Genomic DNA, 13,146 nt, shown 5'->3' with positions numbered 1-13,146 from the left:
GGGCTGTTAAGAGGTGGGCACGTGCAGGGGTGGTGGGATAGAGTGGCTGCCGAGAAGACCCTGGTCCACTGCTGGACTTTCTGTGCCTCTTCTGGCTTCCTGCCGCAGGGACCGCCGGGACCGACACCGCTCTAAGAGTCGAGATGGGAGCCGAGGGGACAAGTCGGTGACAATCCAGGCTCCCGGGGAGCCCCTGCTGGACAATGAGTCCACACGAGGGGATGAGCGGGTGAGCACCGGGGATGTGGTGGCCCAGACTGGGCATTTTCAGACTGCTCCTGAGGGGCTGGAGGCTCCACAGACTGGGGGAGGGCTTGGAAACCTGGTCTCAGACAGCTGCCAGATTGGGGAGTGTGTCTTGTGTTATACTTAGGTTGGCTCAGTATCTTAAGGTAGGACCTTCAGGAATTTCAGTATAGAGATCCCTCTGGAAGCAGCAGCCTCTCCTTCCTTATCTCCAGAGGCGTGGGGGGGTGACCTGGGCTGTGTGATGGGAATTGCCCAGCTCCTCTGCAGCTGCTGCCAGCCGGTCAGGCCCGCTGGGAGTCTGGAGCAGGAGGGCGGTGGTGGTGGCTGGGCCTGGGGTGTGTGTGAGCAAAGCTGAGTTTTCCTGGAGCCTCAAGGTGTGGGTGCTCTGTGCCCTCTGGTGTCAGCCTGTAGAATGGCGTCACCTAGGTCTTGGGAAAGGAGTATGGGAAGAGTAGATGAAGAAAGCCTGAGGGAGAAGAAGTGAGGCTGAGGGATGGAGCAGAGACCCCCGGAGAGAGTTCTCCAGGACAGGGGGGAGCAGGTTTTCTATTCTAACCTCTGTTGCCCGCTGTGCTCACCTGGTAGGGAGGACAGTGGACAGAACACAGTCCTGGAATAGGGCAGAGGCAGGATTCGAGGTAACACTGAGGTTGCCCAAGACTCATTCCTCTTGGGAGCATCTCTGGGGGCTGGAGATTCCCAGCTCCTTTTTCCTCAGAAGAAATCCTTGTGACTGACATTGGGAATTCCTGGGCCTTGGGAGCAGGTCAATACCTGAAGGAAATGTTCTTTTTCCCTCTCTGCCAATCCCTTCTCCCTGGGGCCTGGTCTCCTGAGTTCTTGAAGTGACCCTGAGGCACGACCAGCTCTCCTGCTGTTGGGGAGGAGATCCCAAGCCATTGGTCCTTGGAGGGGGTGGGCAGTATGTCTGGGGGTCAGAGGGCAGGGAACAGACCCAGGGCCTTGAGCTGAAAGCAGTCAGTGCATCCGCTTTCTATCTTCACATCAGACTCGTTCCCCATCCTGTGGAGAGGAGGTTCCTCAGCCTCCCTAATCACTGGTGCTGTCCGGCTGCCTTCATCCTGTAATCTGAAACTTCTAAGTGTCAGGATGTGATTCCATATCCCCAGGCTGTCTCAGGAGTGAAGGCTGTGGGTGCTGAAGGTGGCTGGTGGTCTTGGGACTCCTCTGTGGGATGACCTCCAGCCACTGCAGAGAAACAGCTTGAGCAGACCACACTTAGAGGGGCACCTGGGGACCTCATCCTGGCCACCTTCTTGCCTCTAGGGATAGGCATTTAGATGGCCCAGCAGAGGTGGCCTTGCAGACCAGAGACCCAGAGACCCAGGGTGGCCTTGAGTCTGCACAGTGTCCTTCACACCTTCACCCCTTTACCCCTGGAGTCTTCTCTTCTTCTCTGTGCTGCTTTGGTCAGGTTACTCCCTTAGTTGGAAACCTTCAGTGGCTCTCCATGCCTGGATAATAGGTGCTTGTTGCCTAGCCCAGCACTGCAGCATGGCCTGCACAAGCCCCGCCTGGCTGTTCTCTGCCTCACCTTCCTGGTTGCACCTTGCTGTGCTTCTGCACATGGATCCTCTGCTCTCATAGCCCTTGGGTGCCTCAGTTCATGCCATTCCTGCCCTGGAGGCTCCTCCTCTAGCTTCTGCTGAAATCATGGCATGCTGGAAAGAACTTAGATAGGACTTCCATAATTTTTTTTTTTTTTTTTTTGAGATGGAGTTTCGCTCTTGTTGCCCAGGCTGGAGTGCAATGGTGCGATCTTGGCTCACTGCAACCTCCGCTTCCTGGGTTCAAGCGATTCTCCCACATCAGCCTCCCGAGTAGCCACAGGCACGTGCCACCATGCCCGGCTAATTTTTTTTTTTTTTTAAAATTTTTAGTAGAGACAGGGTTTCTCCATGTTGGTCAGCCTGGTCTCAAACTCCTGACCTCAGGTCATCCGCCCACCTTGGCCTCCCAAAGTGCTGGGATTACAGGCATGAGCCACTGTGTTCAGCAGGACTTCCAGAATTAATGTTAATGTTTGAGTGATTCATGTGGATCTTGTTAAAATGCAGATTCTGGTTCAGTAAACGTGCGGTGGGCCTGAGGTTCCGCCTTTCTAACCAGCTCCCAGGTGATGTCCACACTGCTGGTCCACAGATCACATTTTGAGTAGCCATCCAGCCCTTAGAGATCATTTAGTTCAGCGATTCTCAATCTTGGATGACCACTACAATCATCTGGGGAGTTTTTTTTTTTTTTTGAAAAGGTTCACAAGCAGATCGTATTCCCCAGTAATTAGTATTATCTTCCGACCTCCATTAAGTGTTCTAATGTGTGCATCTGGGATTGGGAACATCTTCCTGGGAGCTCCCCTCCCCCAAGGATCAGCTCAGGGGACACCTGCCTGCTTTGCTTGGCGAGTTTGCCCTCGGATCCCAGTCACTGCCTGAGCAGCTCCTTCAGTATTTGTCCTGTGCTGTCTGCTCTGAGGGTCATTGCCGCATGTGTGGTTTTTTCCTCTCTCACTGACCAGTGTCCAGCTCCCCGAGGGCTCGGGTCTTGGACTTGGCCATCTGCAGAGGCCAGACTTGGACACACAGTGGGCTCAGTAAATACTTTGATGGTTGCGTATTTGTTGATTACCCTCTCTTCTTTCTGCCTTCTCCTTTCCCATGTGTTCCTCTCTGCCTCCTCTCCCCTCACCCTTTCTCCTGTTCATCTCCTCTTCCTCTTCTTACCCTTTCCTCCTTATTGTGTGGCTGGCCCCCTTCTGCCTGTAGGATGACAACTGGGGGGAAACGACGACAGTAGTAACGGGCACCTCAGAGCACAGCATCTCCCACGATGACCTCACGCGCATCGCCAAGGACATGGAGGACAGTGTCCCTCTGGACTGCTCCCGTCACCTGGGTGTGGCGGCAGGGGCCACCCTGGCGCTGCTGTCTTTCCTCACGCCGCTGGCCTTCCTGCTGCTGCCCCCACTGCTGTGGCGGGAGGAGCTGGAGCCTTGCGGGACGGCCTGTGAGGGCCTCTTCATCTCTGTGGCCTTCAAGCTGCTCATCCTGCTGCTGGGCAGCTGGGCTCTGTTCTTCCGCCGGCCCAAGGCCTCGCTGCCCCGCGTCTTTGTGCTGCGCGCCCTACTCATGGTGCTGGTTTTCCTGCTCGTGGTCTCCTACTGGCTCTTCTATGGTGTGCGCATCCTGGATGCTCGGGAGCGCAGCTACCAGGGCGTGGTGCAGTTCGCCGTGTCGCTGGTGGACGCCCTTCTTTTCGTACACTACCTGGCTGTGGTCCTGCTGGAGCTGCGCCAGCTCCAGCCTCAGTTCACGCTCAAGGTCGTGCGCTCCACCGACGGCGCCAGCCGCTTCTACAACGTTGGCCATCTCAGGTACTAGCCCACGGCTGGAGAAGGGTTGGGAGGGAAAGGGCATGGGAGGATGTGGAGTGACTGCTAGGGTGGGAGGGCGTGATGGTGGGCTGGAGGTGATGGGCTTGGAGGGCTACGTGGGAGGCAGTTGAGTACTTTGCACCAAGTAGGTTTTCACCAATGTTTGCTACTTGATGGGCAAGTTCATGTACACGTTGTGGGGCAAGATCAGTTGGGAGTTATGAATTGGGAATGAACAGGCATTTAGAGGTAGGGAATATTAGAGGGGGATGAACCAAAGGGAAGAAATATTGGGGGGGGTGCACAAACAGGGGCTTTTTGGAATCCCCTCTCTAGTGGAATCCCCACTCTTTCTGGGAGGCACAGCTTCTTGTGAGCACTCAGTGGCCTGTGAAGTGACCTGGCCAGAGGAGGGATCCCCAGAGAAAGAGATAAGGAGGAGAGTTCCTCAGCTGCCAGTAAACAAGCTACCCCTCGAGGCCACACAGAGTATCAGTGGCACATCCTTGGTCCTGTAGAGAATCTTGGGGGAATGCCGGATGGGGATGAGGTGATCTTTGACTGGGGACCCAGGCCCAATGCCCTTTCTCTGCTGGGCTTTGGCATGGCGGGGAGGGACTGGAAGGCCCAGCCCTGGGGAAGGCTTGGGAGCCTGGTAAGTAGACCTCAGGCCCAGAGTCGGGCTTCTTGGAAGCAGCTTGTCCCTGTCCTGTGTCCTCTCCTGCCCTGCCAACCTGCCCTAATGTGTCCCTTCCCCTGTGCCCCTTGTCTGTCCCTTCTCCGCTCCCTCCTGCCGTCTCCCCCACAGCATCCAGCGCGTGGCAGTGTGGATCCTGGAGAAGTATTACCATGACTTCCCTGTCTACAACCCTGCCCTCCTCAACCTGCCCAAGTCCGTCCTGGCCAAGAAAGTGTCTGGCTTCAAGGTGTATTCCCTCGGAGAGGGTGAGCAGCCCTGCTCCTCTGCCCTTCCCTGTCTCTTCCCAAGCAGGACTCCAAGTTCCCGCCTCTCTCTTACCCTTCGTCCCTTGCTTTTTCCTTTCCTTAGCCTATGTTCCATCCGCTTCTGTTCAGTCACTTCCCTTGACTCCAGGTGGCTGAGCTGCTCATCCTACTTGCTGTCCCTTTATGCTATGGCGTGTCCCCTGATCTGGCTCCTCAGTATCTCTCATCAGCCCTGGTCAAAGCCCTTCAGCTCTTGGAGCTGCAGAACCCCCTGCACTGGGGAGGAACACCTGCAGGACTCCTGCGCTTTCCAGTGCCTTCCTTTTTGCTTTCCTGTGGCCCCTCCCAGAGGTGGCCAGGAGGGTTGGGATTAGGAGGTATTGCTGGGTGGTGGGAACAGCTTCTTCTGGACATGTCAGGCTGCTGTCTCCAGAGCTCCTGGAGTGGGAAGAGAGGTCACACTCTGATGTGACCATCTCCTCTATCCTGTTCTTGTGCAGAAAACAGCACCAACAACTCCACCGGCCAGTCTCGGGCTGTGATCGCAGCGGCAGCTCGGAGGCGGGACAACAGTCACAATGAGTACTACTATGAGGAGGCTGAGCATGAGCGAAGGGTGCGCAAGAGGAGGGCCAGGTGGGTCCCTGGGGGAGAAGAGGAGGGGAGGTGCTTGTTGGGTGAATGGGGAGAGGAAGACCAAGGAACTTCTATAACTGCTGGAAATATAGAGCAATGATGACATGAGTGGGGGGTGTGTTTGTTTTCCATTGCTGCCCTAACAGATTACCATAAACTTAGCAGCTGTGAAACAGCACACATTTATTATCTCCCAGTTCCGTGGGTCAGGTGTAGGCTGGCTGGAGGCTGTGCTCAGGCCTCACAGGCTGAAATCAAGAGGACTCTCATCTGAGCCTATGCTTTCTCTTTCAAGCTCATTATTACGGGGAGAATTCAGTTCCTTGTCACATAGCCCCATAGGCAGTTTACAAGATGGCAGTGCACTTTTTTCCCCAGCAGAAACAGGTCTCTAACTTCTGCCACCAGCTGGAGATAACTCTGATTTTTTTTTTTTTTTTTTTTTTTTGGTATTTTTAGTAGAGATGGGCTTTCACTATGCTGGCCAGGCTGGTCTTGAACTCCTGACCTCATGATCCACCTGCCTCAGCCTCCCAAAGTGCTGTGATTACAGGTGTGAGCCACCATGCCCAGCCCAACTCTGATTTTTAAAGAGCTCATGTGATTAGATCAGGCCCAACAGGACAGTCTTCTTTTAAGGCCACTGACTTGGCACATTAATTACATCTGCAAAATGTACCAAGATTGTTGTCTAATGAGGGGATGGGAGTCTGGTAGAAGTGGAGGGTATCTTTGAATTCTGCCTGCCACAGTGGGGTAGGGACCCAATAAAGGGATGTGAGCTTTACCTGCAACAGCACGGACTCAGGCTAGACTAGCCCGCCTACCAGTAGATCTTGAGGGGACTCACCAGATGGTGCTTTTGTTGCCTTCAAAAAATGAGGTTTTAGTGCCTATATTTTGGTAAATTCTTAAATGCCATCCTCGCTTCTCCCTTTCCCTATTCATATTATTACGTGAATTTAGTCAACTCTGAAGAATCTTACTTGGTGCCTACTCTGCCGGGTTCCATCTTGGTCTGTCGGGAGTTCCCTGAGGGAGGAGCAGAGTGCCTTGGGACTTGACTACACACCTGCCCTCCGCCCCATCTCCCACACCATCTCCAGGTTTCAAGGGCAAGAGGTAGCCCTTACTTTGTTCTTATATGAGGCTGGCATCCCCTGTAGTAGAACAAAGATCACCAACGCCATTTCTGTGGCATTCCAACCTATCTCTAATTGTCTTGGAAATGGCCCTCATGGGAAGGAAACCAGTGATGTCCCTACCCCTTTACCTTCTGCCCTGACCAGGGTCATCCAGTCTCCTGTGCTGCCACCACCATTTTTGGCACATAGAGGACTCTTTCCTTTCCCCATTACCTTGCTTGTAACCAGGAGCAAACTTTTTCCTTTGTTTACCTGAGATAAAAGGATCTTTTCAAAGGGAATTTACTGAGAAATGTAGGGGAAGCAAGAGAAGAAAGAAAGAAATGATAGACATACACAGATCCACACCTACATACCCAGAGTCCCATCTGAAATGACTCAAGTTCCGGGGTTCCTGGGTTTCTGCATAACAGGCCTCACTTTCTTTCTTTGTCCTGTCACTTCAGGCTGGTCCTGCTCTTAGGCCAGGGGGCTTTTACTTTGGTTTTTGGACTTGAAGTGCAGATAATTGGATTAATGGCTCTTTTCAGCTTCTAACATATTGTCATTATAGGGTTTTTCATGGTTCTTTGTTCTGTTTTCTCTTTTCCTCCAGTTCCCACTTTCACTCCAGCCCCACATTTGAGGCATCCAGTTGAGTGTGTTTGATTTCCTTAAAACCCATATGTATCCTTGTGCAAAGTTAGTGTTAGTGTAGTGATCTTTGTTGGTGTTGGTGTGTGTGTCTGTATGCTTTTTTTTTTTTTTTTTTGAGACGAAGTCTTGCTCTGTCGCCCAGGCTGGAGTGCAGTGGCGTGATCTCGACTCACTGCAACCTCCGCCTCCTGGGTTCAAGTAATTCTCCTGCCTTAGCCTCACCAGTAGCTGGGATTACAGATGTGCGCCACCATGCCCATCTAATTTTTGTATTTTTAGTAGAGATGGGGTTTCGCCATGTTGGCCAGGCTGGTCTCGAACTCCTGACCCCAAAGTGCTGGGATCACAGTCATGAGCCACCGCGCCCGGCCATCTGTATGCTTTTAATGTAAATGGACTTCTTTTTCCTGCTTCCTCCTTAACACTGAGTTTTTGAGATTCATCCACGTTGCCTGTACATCTAGTTTGTTGCATCTTTTTGCTGCACGGTAGTTCGTGGAATACTCCCAACATCCTATCCAATATTTGGTTTATAGTTACTTCTTTCTTTTTTCCATTTTGATGGAAAAGTAGTATTTTACTAACATTTTCATTTGCATCTCTCTAATTGCTGGCCAGTAACTACTTCGTATATTCTTTAGCCTTTCAGTCCTCTTGTGAATTTTCTGTTCACCTCCTTTGCCCTTTTTTCTCTAGGCTTCCTGCCTTTTTCTTCTTGATAGAAATTGTAGCAAATTCTTTGCATGTTCTAGATATGAATCCCTTGTTGGTTTTAGATGTGTATATTTTCCCCAGCTCCATCAGATGTCAGTTAATGTTGCCCATGCGATCATGGTTGAATAGAAATCTGTCTTTTTGATGTAGTCATATCTATTAATTGTTGACCCAGTGAAATATGATTTGGGGGTCTTATTTAAGAAGGTTTTCCTTAAAGTTGGATGGAATGCTTTGTCTTTCCTATAGCACAGTTCCCAGTTGTCTCTCTGGGGTTTGACACTAGGTTTGCCCTCTGAATCCCTGGGTTGGGCCCAATGAACTCTGACTGTTTACTGTTCCCAGTGGGAGAAAGGCACGATTGCCCCTGGCTTTGTATTGCTTTGGGTGAGCACAAAGGCCTGACCTCATTCAGGCAGCTGGAGTGTTGGAGCTAGGGGAGAGGGGTGGGGTGGTGGAAAGAGAGGTGGGCATCTGGCCCAGTCCCCTCCTGTCCCCTAGGCTTGTAGTGGCAGTGGAAGAGGCCTTCACTCACATTAAGCGGCTGCAGGAAGAGGAGCAGAAGAACCCCAGGGAAGTGATGGACCCCCGGGAGGCAGCCCAAGCCATCTTCGCATCCATGGCCCGTGCCATGCAGAAGTACCTTCGGACCACCAAGCAGCAACCCTACCACACCATGGAGAGCATCCTGCAGCACCTCGAATTCTGCATCACGCATGACATGACGCCCAAGGTAGGCCTGCCCTGCTGCCAGCATCCTTCCTCCTTCCCCAGCTCCTCTTCTTTCCCACATTCATTTTCCCTGATTCTCTCACTACTTTCCTCACTGTTCACCTCATTTCTCTCTCCTCATCACCTCCTCTTTATAATCTTCTCTCTCATTCCTATTCCACCTGCCCCATCTGTGTGGGGTGAAGTCTTTAGGTGGATGAGGAGAAGGGAGTCCTCAGGACCATTTTTGGGGATGGCTGAGACTTAGTTCTTATCTCTATGAGGGCTCTGGAATTACCAGATCCAAAGGCCCACCTTTACCCCCATTACCCTCTTCGCCTCCACTAGCTGGTCTTGGCTTTGTGTCATTTTGAGCCATTGCCCACCCTTAACTCTATTGCCAGCTTCCAAGAATTGCTTTCCCTGAGCCACCCTTGGTGAGCAGGTAACTAAAGATGTTGCACTTTAACCTTGACACCTCTGGCTCCCTCCTGGTGCAAAAAAACAAAACCTGCTTGGCATTAATCATATAAGCTGTGTGGGAAGGAAGGAAGAATGAGGGAGGGCTTACCCAGGTCACAGCCTGGTGCAGGGAGAAGAGCAGCAGATGGGGGTCAGGGGAGCCGAGTTCAGTCCTACCTGATGAGCCACATCCCCTTGTGCACTCCAGCTTCCTCATTTATAAAATGAGGGTCTGAAGCAGATGATCTCAGGCCCCTTCCTGCTGTAACATTCTGAAGTTCTAGTTCATATGCATAGAGTGAGCTCAGGGACGTCCTTGTTGTCTTTGGAAACTATGCCCCAGGGGATGAAGGATAGTGCGTAGGCGACAGAGATTTTTATTCAGCCCCTTCTTTTCTCTTCAGGCCTTCTTGGAGCGATACTTGGCGGCTGGACCTACCATCCAGTACCACAAGGAACGCTGGCTGGCCAAACAGTGGACACTGGTGAGCGAGGAGCCAGTGACCAACGGGCTTAAGGATGGCATCGTTTTCCTCTTAAAACGCCAGGACTTCAGCCTGGTGGTCAGCACTAAGAAGGTCCCATTCTTCAAACTCTCCGAGGAATTTGTGGATCCCAAGTCGCACAAGTTTGTCATGAGGCTGCAGTCTGAGACCTCAGTGTGACTGTGCAACAGCAGGGGGGAGTGGGAGACTCTGGAGGGCTCCTGAGGGAGTAGGAAGGGGCTTGGTTCTCAGGCCCAGCCACATTCCTGCCACCCTTCTTCTTCTTGCTCTTGTTTTTTTTTTTTTTTTTTTTTTTTGTTTTTGTTTTTTTTTACTTGAATTAACTTACCCCCACCTTCTCTCGCCTCTTCCTTATTTTACCCCATGTGAACTTGGACCATCCTGCTGTCAACAGTACCTGGGAAGGACCCCTCCCCCCTGCCCCCAACAACTTTTGTATTACTCTAGGCGCTGCAGGAATCAGTGCCTCTCTCCCTCTTCTTTCCCTACCTAGTCTTTTCCCAGATTGCAGTCTCTCCTGAAAGGGCACAGGACCCTGCTAATTGTACCTTCCCCTCCTGAGCCTCGACTCACAAACCCAAGTTCTTGTAGCATTTCTCTTCAGTGGCCCCAGCAGGGTTTCTCTGGGGCACACGGTCATGACTCCAGAGAGCCACAGTGCCAAATTCCTCCAGGGCAGCAACTAGCCCTCCTGTCCCTCACACCAGCCACAACAAACCCTGGGTTCTGGGGCAGGGATACTCCTGCCACACAGTCTGAGTTAGGAATCTCCTTGCCAGGAGCATTTGCTTCCACATATATTTAGAGCAAAGAAGGATCCCATCCTTTTCCCAGAAATCTCCACCTCATGTGTTTGGTTTGTATGGTCACGTGACCATAGGCAAACAAGTGGAAACTGTCTGTGACCACTTTTCCAGGGACTTGGGGGAAGGTACCTTTCTTCCAATGTGTCTTTCCTAGGCAGTCCCTGAGGAGGAGGGCTGAATAGATCCCTGAGGGTTTGGAGAGACCCCCATCATTGACTCCTGCTCCCTGACCCTACCCTCACTTTCCTCCCTGCTCTTCCCAGTGAAGGATGGTAAGTCCTGTACAGACTTAGTGGCTTGCAGACCCTGACCCGGCCCCGGTGGTCTTAGACAAATGTTTTTATTTTTGTCATCAGCCACCCCTGTCCTGCTGTCTTCTCTCAACTCCAGAGACCTGTTGCCTCATCTCTTTTGGGGAAGAGCTGGCAGCTCCTCCTCATCCCCTGCCTTAAGTCCAGTTCTTTGCCTCAGGGGTCTGGTTTCCTTGGCCTTCCAGGGTCCCTACCCCTTTTCTCCCTGCCTGATTCTCTGAGCTCTGGGCTCCCTCTGTACTGGGTTGAGGGACAAGGATCACTGCCTTTTGTAGGTACTTCACCCCTCACCCCGTTTTAGCTTCCATAGTCTTTGCACCAAATCCAAATTCTTGATCATTTAGATCTCATTTTGAGCAAAATTTGCTGGTCCTCTAGTAAATCTTTTCAATATAAATCTGAGCCTTTGACTCAGACATTTTTGCCAAGGAAAATAGAATTAGGAAGTACCCATATACATCTAGCCAGGATCCACATGGAGGACCTTTCCAATGGCTGCAATGACTAGGCCATTCCTCTGAGTAACTTTGTAGGCCCTTCTTTTCCCTGGAAGACTCGTCGGTACTTACCTTGCAGAGCACATCCTGGGATAAGATCCTCAGGGTCTCACCTGGGAGGCCCCCTCTCTGTGTAGTGCCAGCCCTGGGAACGATGGAGCCTAGTGATCGGGGTTTCTCCTGCTGTCCTTTCTGCAAAAGTTCACCTGTTCACCCACCACATGCCAGAGAGGGGCTCATTGGCCAATGCCTACCTTGCCCCCCAAAGGGGTGGGTTGTGGAGCTCACTTAGGCATGGCCTCTGGCTGGGGCCAGGGTTACGAGATAGGCCTGTATGAAATACGTCCTGTTCTGGGGGTCTGTCTCTTTTCTTCTCTTCAAAATCCTCGTGTCAGAGGAGTCCCTTCTTAGTCACATAAATACCTCACTATCCTGGAAAACAGGGCCTGGATGGTGACTGGGGTCATTGCCTTTGGGGGCAGGATGGAGTGTGGTGTGGTCTGAGGAGCAGATTGGGGTTGGAGAGAGGGAAAGGATTTGGGATCTTAGTTGCTGTCCTAGGTTAGGGGCAGGGGAGTGTTTATTTTAAGATCCTGCCACGTTTTTAATCACTGTGATTTTTTTTCATTCCCCTTTCCTAAAAAAAGGAATTTTCTCCTCCAACTCTCTCTCTAAGCACTAAGGGCTGTGCCTGAGAATGGTAACATTTTGGTCTTTTGCGTCAGAACTGTGGTATCTTTGTCTTCTTTCATTGTTGTTATTATTATTATTATTACTTTTGTTTTTTAAAATGTCAGGATGAATTGTCAGACGTATGGCCATGTGTTTGTCCTCTGCTTCTCCTCTGTGGGAAGTTGTCTCCATGCTGTAAACTGCTGTGGGGTGTGCGGCTGACTCAGTCCCTCTGAGCAGTTTCCCCACTGTGTCTGTCCCATCATGCGCTGGATCTGCTCATTCTCCTGCTGTGGGGGTGTGCCCACCTCTTACCCCCTAGACACCATAGGGCTGCTGTGGCTGGGCCTCTCCAGTACTCTCTTTTGTGTGACTCATGGCATCCTCGCTCATCCCCACCGTGCCTAGCAGGCCTTCCTTTTCACCACCTCGGAACGCTTGCCCTTCCTCCCTCCACACCAGGACGCTGTGCCTCAGTCCTTCACCTACCTCGCCACTCTGCCACTGTCCTCATTGGTCCTTTCTCCTAAACTAGTCTTTGTGCTCTCTTTTTTTCTTGTTTATTTCCCTCTTGTCTCTCATCTTTTCTTCCTCTTCCCCTCCCATTTCAGTCCTTTGCTTTTCTCTTTCCCATCTCCACTTAATATTCCAATGGCAAACCCTGATGTAACACCTTTGATGAGACATCGGGCTCTCCGGAACTTTCTCATTTGACACATCTTTTCCCCAGGGTTTGTACTTCTCTTCTTTCCCAGGCGAACTCCCCTGTTCCTCTGTGGTGTCTGTCAGTCTGTCTGTCTTCTCCTTCCTCTGCCCTTCCCACGGGGCAGTATCTGCTGATGGATTCAGTCCTGGTGTGTGATTGTTGTGATTTGTTCTTCTGTGCGCAAAAGGAAGGGGGCTTTTTGAGTCCCTTCCAAGTGAGATTGTAAATGTAGAATTTTCCACTGTTGGATCTAGATTTTTTTTCTTTTTTTGGGGGGGGTTACAGAGCTGAGACCTTGTGCATGCATGTAGAAAATTGTAAAATGTAAATTTTTTTTTAATATATAAAAAGCTTGTTTCTACAGTTTGCAGTGGATCTAAACATTATGGCAATTTTAGGGTTTTTTTCTTAAACATAGGAACTAAAACTGTACAAATTTTTTTTTATATAAAATAAAGACATTTGACTTTTGTGGGGGCATTCTGTTGCTTTTCTTTCTTTACAGGAATGGGAGCAAAAGAGGGCCAGGGGAGAATGAATATATACTCCTTGTTAGGGAGGGAATGGGCAGGAGGGGGCAGTGTGAGCCCGTCATTGCTCTACAGGCCTTCAGGGTGTGTTGGAGAGAAATGGGAAAATGAAAAAGGAAATTGCTTATTCCGAATCCTGATTCTAAAGAGAGAGAAACAAGAACATGAGGACTCAACCACTTCCTGGTGTAGTTGTCAGGATAGAGAAAGAAAGATTATTTCCTGG

At 51.1% G+C, this 13,146-nt stretch overlaps 1 protein-coding gene across 4 annotated transcripts in view; it reads left to right on the top strand.

Moving 5' to 3' along the window:
* VANGL2 (VANGL planar cell polarity protein 2) overlaps positions 1-12,861 on the top strand; it is a 28,153-nt gene extending 15,292 nt beyond the window's left edge. For all 4 annotated transcript variants that reach the window (XM_015113503.3, XM_015113524.3, XM_015113519.3 and 1 more), the window contains 6 exons: positions 109-229; positions 3,036-3,643; positions 4,452-4,588; positions 5,089-5,224; positions 8,221-8,452; positions 9,297-12,861. In XM_015113503.3, coding sequence (XP_014968989.1) covers positions 109-229; positions 3,036-3,643; positions 4,452-4,588; positions 5,089-5,224; positions 8,221-8,452; positions 9,297-9,557 — 1,495 coding nt within the window. In that variant the 3' untranslated portion in view covers positions 9,558-12,861. The remainder of the gene's footprint in view (positions 1-108; positions 230-3,035; positions 3,644-4,451; positions 4,589-5,088; positions 5,225-8,220; positions 8,453-9,296) is intronic.
* The last annotated feature ends 285 nt before the right edge of the window (positions 12,862-13,146 follow it).

Source organism: Macaca mulatta, chromosome 1 (assembly GCF_049350105.2).
Source record: "Macaca mulatta isolate MMU2019108-1 chromosome 1, T2T-MMU8v2.0, whole genome shotgun sequence".
Classification (NCBI taxonomy): domain Eukaryota; kingdom Metazoa; phylum Chordata; class Mammalia; order Primates; family Cercopithecidae; genus Macaca; species Macaca mulatta.
The sequence above is the reverse complement of the archived record's forward strand: the minus strand, read 5'-3'. Positions and strand labels throughout refer to the sequence as shown.